The sequence below is a fragment of the Labeo rohita genome, chromosome 21 (genome assembly GCF_022985175.1).
Source record: "Labeo rohita strain BAU-BD-2019 chromosome 21, IGBB_LRoh.1.0, whole genome shotgun sequence".
Lineage (NCBI taxonomy): Eukaryota > Metazoa > Chordata > Actinopteri > Cypriniformes > Cyprinidae > Labeo > Labeo rohita.
Genome location: NC_066889.1, coordinates 14,880,459 through 14,894,581, shown reverse-complemented (window position 1 = coordinate 14,894,581; position 14,123 = coordinate 14,880,459). Strand labels below are relative to the sequence as shown.

Genomic DNA, 14,123 nt, shown 5'->3' with positions numbered 1-14,123 from the left:
GCAAAGAAAGTACAGGAACTTGCTACTGTCAATACTTAAAGCCAATATGGTGCCTGTGTGTATTTAAGATATACTGGTGCCGCACAAGTAGCATATATAGGATACCGGCCCTCCAGGACCAAGTTTGGTGACCCCTGCTTTAGTGAATGCTAACCAGCCATTTAAATGTAAAGCAGCAAGCTCACTGGCTGCATGTGCAACATGAACCAAACGGCTTGTGCCAAGTAGTTTAACACTGTGAATATCATCAGTTTGCTTTAAGGACCCATCGCCTGCGCCAACTACAGTTTCATAACAGAACTTGGCATTTGACATAAATGATAACAAATTAAATAAAAACATCGACAAGCAGCTTTTGATCTAACATACTTCCACACTAGCAGGCAAACAGCACTAATGCTTAACATGCTTTTCTAATTTTGAATTACAATGGTGAAGGTCTGGCTCATGAATATTTATAAAACTATTTAATGTTCAACCTTGGTACTGAAGAGCTAGTGCATCTGCCACTGCTTACCTCAGAGCTGGGTTGTTGAATGACAGTATCCTTGCTGCTGATAGCTGGTGTAGTGATTGTTGTAGTGGTTTTGTCTGTGCTCACAGGTGTCTGGCCCACAGCCGGCTGCTGCCTTTCTGGGCTTTTTTGTGTTTGGGAAACTTGAGAAGGCTGACTAGAAGGCATAGCACTCTGGCTTGGGGTCTCTACTGAGACAACATCCTGGCTAGTGCAAGAAATGCTGGATGGTTTCCCACTATCAGCTGTGCTGAAGTGCAGACTGACAGAGCGGGTTAACTTTTCAGTTGGGGTGGAGGGTGGTGAAGATGTAGGAGCGGATCTCTTTGATGCTTCGACTGCAGTTTCCTCCAGGGATGGCTGTGACGGCAAGGAAGGAGGAGGAGGCCAGTCCATGGTCTCCAGTAACTCTAGTGGCTTAATGGGGGACACTGGTGTAGGGGGTGCAGAGGACTGCCTCTGAGAGAGAATAGTGGCCTGCTGGGCAGATTCAGCTAGAGCTAGTGCAAGCATGCGGGCAGCGTTCTTTGGTGGGGGAGGGGGAGGTATGAGGGACACAGAGCTGACAGGGACATTGCCCTTTGGTGAGTCCAGAGCTACGGCTCCTACGGATGGACAAAACAGAGGGAACTCAAACAAGGAGAAGGCAGGCTAATACTCATGAGAAGGTAAGAAAGGGAAATGTTAAATTTCTACAGATTGCGGACAGATTTCTCTACATTGAGGGTGGTCGTGCAAAGCGCTACTGGTAAAAGCCTGGTGAACTAAGCCTGAAAAATCAAATAATTATCTTATGAAACTCAGCATACCTTGGAGGTTTATATCACAGTGGCATCAGGGTTAACCACAGTGTTTACAATAAAATAGAAAACTTTTCTTAATGTACTCTCTGTATTCATATTTGTTTCAAGTATTTTTGAAAAACCTAGCCATCATTATAGATTTAAGCTATCAAATCCCTGTGTTTCAGTTCAGCTTACCTGGCTGCTCTTGAGAGCAGGTGACCTGTGGTGGCTGTGAACATTCAATGCTTGATATGTCTTTACTCTCAAAGGTAGCAGCTTTAGAAAGAAGCTCTTGCTGAATGGCTTCACTCAGGGGCAGATCGGTGATTCTTGTCAGAGAGCACAATTTTGCAGGAGAGTCGAGTGGAGATGGAGGGGAAGAGGGCTGAAGCACAGTGCTCTCTGGTGCTTTCCTTATCATGGAGGCAGCCGATTCAGAGACACTTAGAGGAGTCACAACAGCTGACTTCTCACTGCTCTCCAGAGATTGAACTGGAGTTTTCTCTAAGAAGGAAGCAGCGGGCAGTTTATTTCTATCCTTTAAGGCTGGACTGTGGTCTGGAGACACAGAATGACTCGTAACTTTAGCTCTGACCGGCAAGACTGCCTCTGAGCCACTGGCACTGCCCGGGCTCCTCTTCAGACTGCTTTCATCTGTGTCAAGTGAGAAAATGGAAGTCTCTGCCAGGGGAAGGCTACACTGGAAGGACATGGGGTCAAAGTCTAAAGAGGCCATGCCAATGTCAGGAGGGCTCAGGTCCACATCATCAGCAGAACGTGGCGGGGAGATGAGAGCAGGCACACAGATTGGTCCATCATCCCCATCACTGTCCCCTTGGCCCAGGTTGTCGTATGAGTTACAGTGTTGTCTGCTATCCAGCAGGTCACCATTGAAGGAAGCAGAGAGAGCATCGCTGCTGGAGCGAGGTCTGCGAGGCCTGTACACCTTAGACTCTCCTGTGTTAAAAGAAAAACAAAGATGTCAGCATTTCATAATGGGTGGTTTACACAGGGTTCGTACAGAAACTGTAAAGTGAAATTCCAGGACTTTCAAGGACTTTTCAAGCACTACTTCAATCAGAGATCTCACTTATAAAACAAATGTATTCTCTTTCAAATGAAAACCATGGTTAATTTTCTTAAGGGATTTGCAGCCGTGGCCTAATGGTTAGAGAGTCAGACTTGTAACCCAAAGGTCACGGGTTTGAGTCTCAGGTCCGGCAGGGATTGTAGGTGGGGGGAGTGAATTACCAGAACTCTCTCCACCCTCAATCCCACGACTAAGGTGAGACCCTTGAGCAAGGCACCGAACCCCCAACTGCTCCCCGGGCACCGCAGCATTGACTGTGTGTGTTCACGGTGTGTGTGTGTGTATACGCACTTGGATGGGTGAAATGCAGAGCACAAATTCCGAGTATGGGTCACCACACTTGGCCACAAGTCACCTCCTTTCCTTTCCTTTGCTTTCCTTTCCCTTTCCTTTCTTTTTTCTTTGTTTTGTTTTTATAACTGACTGCCTTAATGGTTTGATGTTTTCCCACTGTTTATTAACCACTACAAAATCCTGATCTGAATCAAATGCTTCGCAAACCCGCTCCGAAGTTCCGAACTGAATCAAATGATTCGCAATCCGCGCTCCAAAGTTCCGATGTGAAGCAAAAGATTCACAAATCTGCTCCGAAGTTACAATCTAAATCAAATGATTAGCGATACATGATTGGCTTTTTTAATTTGATCTGGGATTTTTTTTGTTAGTGAATCGCGTCACAGTCGGAGCAGTTTCAGTGTAAATGACTCCACTGATTCGATTAATCTGTTCCTCCTTTCATGTCTTCAGCCATGTTTACACTACATTGTCAGTACTGCTACTGGCTTAGCTTACTAGTGTTATGTTTTTTTTGTTTTTTAGTTACTGCTATTTTTAACGGTTTTCCAGGCCTTAAATTTTAAAAAGTCAAATTCAAGTACTTCCAGCACTTTAAGCATCTTGTACAAACCCTGTTTACAACTTAAGATTTTTATTTTTTAAAGCTTTAAGAATCTGTTACCTTCAACGTTATGTAAAGAGGTGAGAGACTCCTCACTTTTGGCAGACCGAAGTGTACCAGTGTCTCCTCTCCCTCCTGAGCAAGGAAAATAAAGTAGAAACAGAAAAGTTAATACAAATTGCTTATAGGAATAGTTTACCCAAAAATTAAAAATTTGTCATTAATAACTCAACCTAATGTAGTTTCAAACCTTTGTTCAGCTTTGGAACACAAATCAAGATATTTTTGATGAAATCTGAGAGCTTTCCAACCCTGCATAGACAGCAACACAACTACCACGTTCTAGGCTAAGGAAGATATTAAGGACATCGTTAAAATAGTCCATGTGACATCAGTGGTTCAACCATAATTTTATGAAGCTATGAGAATACTTTTTCACTTTTTAAATACCTTTCTGAGCCTTGAACATGGTAGTTACATTGCTGTCTATGCAGGGTTAGAAAGCTCTTGGATTTCATCAAAAATCTCTCAATTTATGTTCAAAGATGAACTAAGGTCTTACGGGTTTGGAACGACACAAAGTAATTAATGACCAAATTTAACTATCCCTTTAAACTCAAAACAATATTTCGTGTCCATTTATTTATTTAGCTTTATTTATTTATAATATACAATCAGTTGGTCATTACTGCTAAATTAACCTCTTCGACCTGATACTGGGCCTGATTAACTGCTGTTTATAATGTGATGTGACTATTTGACATTTAAACAAAATGACAACATGGTACAACACTAACCAGCCAATGCCATGGCCTTGAGTTCGTTTGGTTCACTGGGATTGCGGTGTAGTTTTCGTTTAGACATCGAGGAAGACTTGCCCAGGTTGAAAAACGACCGCCAACTGCCAACCGGAGACTTTTTAGACTTTATGGGCTGTCTTTTCCTGGGAAAAAAAAAGATAAAATGTACAAAATGTATCTCTTTGACAATAACAGGCACATAATTGGTCTCTTTATTACAGCATAAAAAATTACAACACTTTAAAGCTCGCTTTATACCTCTCAGTGGGGAATTCAATGACCGTGTGGAATTTTCCTTGTAAGGCTGCAGGACCCTCTCCCACCTCTATGTACTTGCTGTCTGCAGTGATGGGAGAGTTGATTTGGGCCTGGGTACGTGCCTGTGCTTCTTCTAGTGTTAGCAGCTTTGTGGACGGAGAGGGTACCAGCAAAGATTTAGGCCGAGATAAAGAGTTATGTCCTGTGAAAAAAAGAAATGTGAGATGAATATATAACAATACATAAAAATATAAATATCTGTTGAAATCTGTTTATAGTGCATACCTGTTCCCTCTCGTATGAGCGAGCTCAGTTTGGGGCTGAACAGAACGTCCACATGGTTAAGGATGAACTCTACCACAACCGACTGTATTCGCACCTCCATGAAGGCTGCTGTGCCGCTGAAACAAGCTGATTCTATTTGCTTTGACCTTTTTAGTTGAAAATAAAAATCAAAGATTTGGTTTTATACTCGTATCTGTTTTCACATACATTATAAATGCATCACGCAGAGATCTTACCTCAGTAAGTTCGGGGCCCAAACGATGGCCAAATTCTTTGTATGCATGTTTGTTACATAGCTGAAGGTTGCTAAGCGTGAAAGATGCCTCATAAGAAACTCAAGGGTCCTGCAAAAGAAGCATAAATATTGAACATTAAATTTACAGCTGCATTAAAACCAGACAGCAAGTAATATTAGCATAATACATTAGATTCAGCCTCGGTTTTCCTCAGTCAAAAGTTTTTGAACAGTAAGATTTTAATGTCACCAAGCCTGCATTTATTTGATCTGAAGGATAATAAAAACAATAAAATTTTGAAATATTTTTACTATTTAAAATAACCATTTTCTATCTGAATATATTTTAAAATGTAATTTATTCCTGTGATCAAAGCTATATTTTCAGCATCATTACCCCAGTGTCACATGATCCATCAGAAATCATTCTAACATGCTGATTTGCTGTTCAAGAAACATTTAACAAAATTTTAAAAAGTTGAGTGCATTTTTTAGGATTCTTTGATGAATAGAAAGATCCAAAGATCAGCATTTATCTAAAATAAAAAGCTTTTCTAACATTATATACTCTATTCAGTTCAAAAGCCTGGAGTCAGTATGATTATTTATTTATTTATTATTTAACTTTTTTAATTTTTGGTGAAAGAATTTATAGAAATGAATACTTTTATTTAGCATGCTTTAAATTTATCAAAAATGATGATAAAGGCATTTATAATGTTACAAAAGATTTCTATTTTAGATAAATTCTGTTCTTCTGAACTGTCTATTCATCAAAGAAACCTGAAAAAAATCTACTCAGCTGTTTTCAACATAATCATAATAAGAAATGTTTTTTAAACAGCAAATCAGAATGTTAGAATGATTTCCGAAGGATCATCTGACTGGAGTAATGATTCTAAAAATTCAGCTTTCAAATCACAGGAATAAATTACATTTTAAAATACAGTCAAATAGAAAACAGTTATTCTGAATAGTAAAAATATTTCAAAATTGTACCGTTTTTGCTGTACTTTGGATCAAATTCAGGCTTGGTGAGCAGTAGAGACTTTTACTGTTCAAAAACATTTGACTGGTAGTGTACTGCATTAGTAATATAATTAGTATGCTTAATGCAGTAAATTAAAAATGTGTTTATGTTGAAACGAGAACTGCGAGTCATCTAGCAAGCAGCAGAGGGCACTGTGGTCATTTACAAACCTATAATGCGGAGGCGGCAGCTGCTGAATGACATCATGTATTTTGATCAGCCTCTCCTCATCTGTGGCTGCTGACACAGCCTCCTAAAAAGGAGAAGAGCGGGTGTAAATCAGGGTCATTGCATCTAGAGCAGCTCTAAACAACAAAAATACTCTCAAACCCATGTTCACACTGTATTGCTGAGTGGACAAAAGCACATGGTCAATTGCATTTCCTGTGCATTATAGTTTCACTGCTTCCATAGCAACCTGAAAACACTGATGCACTCTTTACTCTAGCCTTCTTTCATTTGCAGTGACTTATCTCCAGATGCTGTAAATGTCAGTGCTTTGTTTGGCATGCAGATGCACTCCTTGCGAAGTAGGGCTCTAAGAGACAAGCAATTCATTTTGTGTACTCATTAAAGGCAATCAATAGAACGAATAGCCTCAAGCCTTCAATGACTTCTGCACTGTTTTGTCAGTCTCAGATAAGAGACCCACGCATATTATCACACCAAGTAAAAAGGTTTTGATATCATAAGTATGGGCTGGTTGTTCTAGTATAATAGGTGCTCTCAGCTGGAGCTATTTGTATGACAAAGAGTGTGTGAGTTTGAGAAAAGGCTCTTTAAAAGCCCGTTGTTCTGGGAGAAGCGCTCACCGAGAATTTCTCATACAGCTGGTAGGTGAGAAGTGGGTTGGGAAGCTCTCGAAAGTAAAGCTTGCACAAGGAGCCCACGCAGTGTATGTCTTGAATGTAAACATCTTTTGTCAGATCCGGGATCTGTTCAGAGTCAAATTCATGCCTAAAGTGAAAAAGAGAAAGAAAGTTCTTGATGTTTTTAGGTACATAATCACATTGTAGGCTATTTGGTGTACTGAAAACCTAAATTTCAATCAATTTAGATGAAATAACATTAGCTTCTAACATCATATAACATTTGAAATCGATGCCGATAGAGAAGTTAATTCTTTTATTCATTAAGAACACATTAAATATATCAGGCGGGACACTAAAGACTATATAATGTTACAAATGATTTCTAAAGGCTGTTATTTTGCACTTCCTATTCATCAAAGAACCTTGAAAAAATGTTACATACATTGCCGTTTAAAAGTTTGGGATTGGTAAGATGTTTAATGTTTTTTTAATGTTCTACAAAAAAAAAAAAAATCCAACAGAAAAAACAGTAATGTTGTGAAATATTATTACAATTTAAAACAACAGTTTTGTATTTTAATACACTTTAAAAGATTATTTATTTCGGTGATGCTGCAGCATCATTACTCCAGTTTTCATTGTCACATGATTCAGAAATCACTAATATGCTGATTTATTATCAATGTTGGAAACAGTGGCACTGCTTAATATTTTTAGGAACCTGTGATACTTTTTCCAGGATTCTTTGAAGGATCTTTACTATCACTTTTTATCAATTTAACACATCCTTGCTGAATAAAAGTATTAATTTCTATCAAAAAAGAAAACTTTTGAACAGTAGTGTATATTAAAAAAGATTTCTGTTTTAAATTAATGCTGTTCTTTTTAACATTTTATTCATAAAAGAATCCTGAAAAAGTTCCAAAAATATTAAGCAGCACAACTGTTCAACACTGACAATAAATCAGCATATCAGAATGATTTCTGAAGCATCATGTGACACTAAAGACTGGAGTAATGATGCTGAAAATTCAGCTTTGCATGAATGACATTTTACAGTATATTAAAATAGAAAACTATTATTTTAAATTGCAATAATATTTCACAATATTACTGTTTTTTTCTGTATTTCTGATCAAATAAATGCAGCTTTGATGAGCATAAGAAACTTCTTTAAAAACAAAAAATCGAACATCAGTGTAAACAAACTTTTGAACATCAGTGTAGATCATATTTCATGTATCATCTACAGAAATATAAAACACCAATTCAGAATGATTTCATAAGCAATTGCTGCTGAAAACTCTTCCATCACAGCACTAAATTAATTTAAATGATCGATTACTGTTTTTACTGTAATCAAAATGAATGCAGCCTCAGAAAACATGAGAATTCTTTCAAAAACATCTGAAAAACTGTATAGACATTTGTGATGCTAATACAATATTTACTTATATTATAAAAAAATATCAAGTTTTAAGTTTATCCACCGAGAAGGCTGTACATGTAGCAACACAAGAGTCAACTTATCCTGGACCCAGTAATAAAACCCCATCTAATCTCTCTGGTGTAGTCATTTCCTCTTGTATTCAAGAATACAAACATTCCCATTATGAAATGTAATTAGCAGCAGCTTAATATTCAGCCACGGCATTCAGAGTTTCTCAAGCAGGATGATAAATCCCTATCTCTGCTACTTGCAATTAGGGGAGTGTGTTTATGTCCTACCGCAGCTTCTGAATGTTGGAGGCAATCCCAGAGAGACGGTACATTCCATCAACCACTCCATGCTTCTCAATGAACTCAGTGCAGCTCTTGAGTACCTGGGGGACTAGAGGTTTAGACAAAATGTTACTGGAGCATCCTTTTTTGGCACGTAAAGTGTGAGACTTGTCAAAATGCCAATGGGATAGAATGCCAGATTTTTGTGCAGTAAATTTCGAATTTTGTAAGCTACCGGAGACCGGAGACAGGCCTGAACGTCAGATAACAAGTCGGTGCTCTTCCTGTATAAGTAGAGTTTATAGCTTTACATTTGCTCCAGTGGCATTAGACAAATTCCAGAACTCCAACGTGACCTTGCAATGTTCACCCAGTGGAATCACAGTCACAAACAACCCTGACTGGCCTCTAGTCTTGACAAACTTTATCTGGCAGATGAGTGAGTCCAAGTCTCTCAGAGGCAGCTGTTCATCTACATTCCTGACATTGCAGTCTGAACCACAAAATCCTCAAAAACGCAAGAAAATTGTGTCACAAAGCCATCTCAAAAATCATTCATTTGGTGCTTCATAATAAGGATGGCCTGTGGCCATTTTTTTCAGGCTAGTTAAAGGAGAAGTCCACTTCCAGAACAAATATTTACAGATAATCTACTCGCCCCCTTGTCATCTAAGATGTTCATGTCTTTCTTTCTTCAGTCGTAAAGAAATTATGTTTTTTGAGGAAAGATTTTAAGATTTTTCTGCTACTGATATGGTGGACTGATATGGTGCCCCGAGTTTGAACTTCCAAAATGCAGTTTAAATGCAGCTTCAAACGATCCCAGCTGAGGAAAAAGGGTCTTATCTAGCAAAACAATCAGTTATTTTCATTAAAAAATATACAATTTAAATACTTTTTAATCTCAAACGCTCGTCTTCTCTTGCTCTGCCTGAATTGTGGCTCAAGACAGGGTATATCGAAAGCCGGGATTCGAACTCGGGTCACCCGCAGCACAATGGGGCTATATGGTGACACGCTAACTACAAGGCTATTGGCGTCCACATGAATGCACTTTTAATTTGATCTGGCTTTCGCTAGTGAATCGCTTGGAATGAATGATCAAAGTCACGAGTTTGAATCAGTCGGAGCGGTTTCAGCATAAATGACTCATTTGATTTGGTTCACCTGTTCCTCTTTTTGCCTCTTCAGCCATGTTTACAAGACGCTGTCAGTAGTTTTACTTGCTTAATTTGCTTGTTTTCTGACATTAGCTGAAATAAGCAAAAAAGGTATGAAGTTTGTTGAACTCTGTGACTTTTACGTAAAAAGATATGTGGTTATTGACAAAATTAAACACTTATTTCACAAATACAAGCACTTTTCAAGTACCTCTTCAGGAAATATTAGAATTTTCAAGGGTTTTCCAGGCCTTAAATTTCAAAAGTCACATTCAAGTACTTGAAGCACTTTGAGGAACCTTGTACGAACCCTGTTTTTTTCCTGCAAAAGTGTTTATGTATTTATTAAGGCAAATTATAGCTGTATATTTTCCAGTTATTTATGTTAATTGTAAACCTAGTAATTGCTGTAAAGGTCACAACAATAAAACAAAGTACCATTCAAAAGGTTGGGGTCCATAGGATTTTTTAAGTCTTTTGCACCCACCAAGGTTACAATTAAATATATATATATATATATATATATATATATATATATATATATATATACAACATATATACATGTATATATACATATATACACACACACACACACACACACACACACACACACACATATACATACATACATATATATATATATATATATATATATATATATAAAAAACAGTAAAAATAGTAATAATGTAAAACACAACTACAATTTAAAATAAATGTTTCCTATTTTAATATATTTTAAAATGAACATTTTCCTTTGATGGCAAAGCTGAATTTTCACTAGCCGTTACTCTTCAGTCTTCAGTGTCACATAAAATTCTAATATGCTGATTTAGTGGTACATTTCTTATCATCAATGTTAAAAATAGTTGTGCTGCTTATTTTTTTCAGGAATCTTTGGTTAATATAAAGTTCAGAAGCACATAATTTACTATAATATTGAAATATTTTGAAGTGTTTCAATTATAAGTACTTTACTGTCCCTTCTGATCCAATTTAATGCATCCTTGCTGACTAAAATAATTAATTTCTTAAAATATTAGTGACCCCATACTTTTGAATGGTATGATTTTTTGCCAAAAAAAAGGCAGTGGGGCAACAATAAAACTATTGGCTCAAATTGTTGAGCAGTGTTATTTGAGGCCTTTCGATACTTTAAAAAATGCAGCAAATTACTTCAGAAGCCAACATCCTTATGGCACCAACTGAGAAAGAGAAAAATTGGATTTATGCGTTTTATTCCCCAGCGAAATACGGTCCAAGAGCACTATAAGTGCATTGCAGGGAGGTCTGCGGAGCTTTATGTTAATATGACTGATCCATACTAATGACTCTCTACTTGAACAAAGTGTTTAGCCATGTCGTCTCACATTCCTTTGAGATCAGAGCGTCTGAGACGGAGAGTACACAGTCTACCATTACCCGTTTTACAAACACATTAAAGCAGAGTCGGGCTCATGGGTGGGAGAAGACAGCGAAGAGAACGAAAGGTTCATATCTAGGCAGCAAACCTAAACTCTATCATCTAACCAACAACAATAGATGACCTTTTGTAAGAACACGTTTTTAAAAGAATACCAGGAATTTCTTCTTTAAGGATACTTGCTCCCGAGGGAAAGAATGTCCATTCTGAGTCATTTAATAAAAGGTATGTTTTTTTTTTCTTCCTTTTCTAAATGGTCGAGCAGTCGTACTAAGTTGCGTGGATCCCTTTTGAAAAGGACAAGGCTTAGATTTTAAGGGCAGGCACTGGCTCAGGGAGGATTTGAAGTCAAACAAATGGAGCAAATGCTGAAGGCTGCCAGGGAGCTTTGAATCAATGGGGAAGAAATCTCCAGACACGGCCCCCTAACCATTCCTCCTGACCTTTAGACCGCTTTAAGCCAATCAGATGCCATGGCAACCCGTGCAGCCAGATCCAAGGGTTATTCTAGAGGAATGGGGGGGTTGGCTATGCTTTCCAGCCCACCCACACTGTGTCACATTAGTGTCAAGCACAGTCTGGAGCATGAGTGAAGCTCACCGTCATGGCCGGAGTTGAGGAGATGTTCTCCTAGGTCACATCCGAACACCCTCTCCCTGAGGATACCTCTTTGCTTCAGCTTCTGCTTGGTCGGCCTGGACTTCATGAATGTGCGCAGAAAAGTGATCAGCTTCCCGTGTTTCTTGGACACTGGAAGATAAAAATGAAAACATGCTAATTTAAATTATATTTTCACATCAGGGAAGCAACGCCGTGATGACCCCAAATCTGGTTTAACAACAGGTACATTGGCTCAGTGAGCCAATCTGAAATTAAAAAAGCAAAAGCACTTGGTTGTGCAAGAATAATGGGTTTATGCATTAACCCTGATCCTTACTGAGGGAATTTCCTTTGAATAACCTAGATCACAAAATACAGCAGAATTATTCATTCAACCAAATTCCAGAGGGAAGTACAACCTTAATCTATGGGTGTTTGTTCTACGTTTGGTAGAGCAAAATCAACCCACTTAATTCCCTGTGGATCAATGGTGCGAGTACAGCAGCATATAATCAACTATGAATGATTCTAAAAGTTTATTGTAAAAGCTCAGCACTGGAAGAAAAAAAATGGTAGATGAGTGGCTGACATTCAACATCTGTGAAAGTCTTCTCATGAAAGCAATGTTTCCTTTCATTTCGTTTTTGAAGGAGGCCAAGCAGGAAGGATGTTTGGTCTCCAAAGCAGCTTGTGTTGTTATTACACTCTGACGCTAACCACCAAGCTCAAAAAAAAAAAAAAAAAAGGCAGCAGACTGACCTAGAATTTGCATGAGGAACTCTTGGATGATACAGAGGAAAAGTATCAAGAGAAATTCCACGAATTTGACAGGAACACACAAATGCACCAAAATATTCCACTGTATTGCAATTGCTCATTTAGCGTGGATTGTTCTTGATGTTCCTCATAAAATATTAGCAAGCTTAAATATTAACTGTTTGCATAATGAAGCTCTATGAATCAGTGAACAATCTGTTGCCGGAAACCATTTCAGAGCTATTACAAATGCAGCTGGGACTCCTGAAAACCACAAACTGGTCCATCTGTGTTTATGTTTGTGGGCACATGTGGTGGATTTAGCAGGAGATGGAGTAAAAATGATTAGCAAAATAATTGCAAATATTACGCTGTCGTTTAACAGTTTAACTCCCTGGTGGTTTTAAGGATGTGTGATTCTTTGCACGCTGAAACCACAGTGGACGTGGCAAGGGGACATCTGCCAGCTGTGATCTCATCTGTTCCTTTGTGCGTTTTACCTTTTAAAAAAGCACATTACTCACAATTTTTCATCATAAAAGGTATCAAAATTTTTCCAAGCGGTCGCAGCTGGTCTGAATGTAATTACTCCTTTCATACCCAGTTGAGGTTAATAATAAAAAGAGCCGTTGTAGGAATTTCCTGTTCTACTTTTCAAAAGCCAATAAAGTAACTGGCACACATTTCACAGATCCTCTTATTCTGAACTTCACAACAAAACAAACACAATACATGTGCTGAAGTTCACAGAAGAGGCTAGAAGGCTAAAGAGTGTTTCCTCTAGGCTGCACTTTACCTCCGCTGCGGAGACACTGATGACGTTACAGCGCAACGTGACTGACACATTATACGCTTTTCTTTTTTTCCCCTCCAAATCAAACACTCACTGACTTGCCAAAGAGTTTTGTTGGTTTTAGTCATAAACCACTCAGTAAAACATAAAAATATGACTTTGCTACATACATCAGCATATACAAAATCTACTAAGAAAGGTGATTAGAATACAAAGGTCTTACTGAGTTTAACAAAATGCATTTTTTACCACTGCAAATAAACAAACCACAAACAAATCTGGCTACAGAAAGCACTTCAGCCACATCTATAAGTCTGAGATAGTTTAGCAACTTTATTAGAGGTAAAACTGCAACTTTATAACTTACCTCAACGTGAAATATCCATGAAAAATGGACTTGCTTGAGTATTCTTAAGTTTGCCAGTCTGTACAGAGCTTGAGACCCGACGGTGAAGGATCATCACAGACGGCACTCTCTCTCTTACTCTCCCTGCCAGCCGGTAAAAGCTAATAGTCAGCATGCATTCTTTCCTCTTTGCTTTTTCCCTCCTCTCTTTCCTCTCGGAGTTTGTCCAGCCCCTAATATCAACTTTCAACAGCGCTGGCTTCGAACTCCAGAGATCGGGGCGTGAGCGGCCACGCAACCCAAAGAGAGCGACAGTTTCAGCCTGCAGGCTGTAGCATTTATCAGATATCCACTATCAAGTGATGAATGTGCTTTGAAAGACAATGGCAATACAACACAGCTGTCTCCTGTGATGTTCTATTTAGGCTAGACTTAGTAAAACTACAACAAAGCAAGAAGCCAGACTAACAAATGTAAGTCAATTTGACTTCACCACCAGGGCAACAACAAAGCACTCTTTCTAAAGAAACCCATTCAAAGCCAAGCCTGTGTTACATTCAGCTTTTACAACCCAGACTGACATGGTGCAGCCATAAGGAACTGACAAAGACAACCTTGT

General features: G+C 38.5%; 1 protein-coding gene across 5 annotated transcripts in view; it reads right to left on the bottom strand.

The window, feature by feature from the left end:
• Positions 1–14,123, bottom strand: part of arhgap32b (Rho GTPase activating protein 32b) — a 122,992-nt gene that overhangs the window by 4,432 nt on the left and 104,437 nt on the right. For 4 of the 5 annotated variants that reach the window (XM_051093240.1, XM_051093241.1, XM_051093242.1 and 1 more), the window contains 11 exons: positions 11,610–11,759; positions 8,436–8,538; positions 6,708–6,852; positions 6,066–6,148; positions 4,867–4,974; positions 4,631–4,776; positions 4,346–4,547; positions 4,085–4,230; positions 3,348–3,422; positions 1,495–2,256; positions 518–1,119 (listed from right to left, as the gene is read on the bottom strand). In XM_051093240.1, the coding sequence (XP_050949197.1) occupies positions 518–1,119; positions 1,495–2,256; positions 3,348–3,422; positions 4,085–4,230; positions 4,346–4,547; positions 4,631–4,776; positions 4,867–4,974; positions 6,066–6,148; positions 6,708–6,852; positions 8,436–8,538; positions 11,610–11,759 (2,522 nt within the window). Of the gene's footprint in view, positions 1–517; positions 1,120–1,494; positions 2,257–3,347; positions 3,423–4,084; positions 4,231–4,345; positions 4,548–4,630; positions 4,777–4,866; positions 4,975–6,065; positions 6,149–6,707; positions 6,853–8,435; positions 8,539–11,609; positions 11,760–13,525; positions 14,038–14,123 lie in introns of those variants that run through there. The other variant, XM_051093245.1, reaches the window with a different exon arrangement.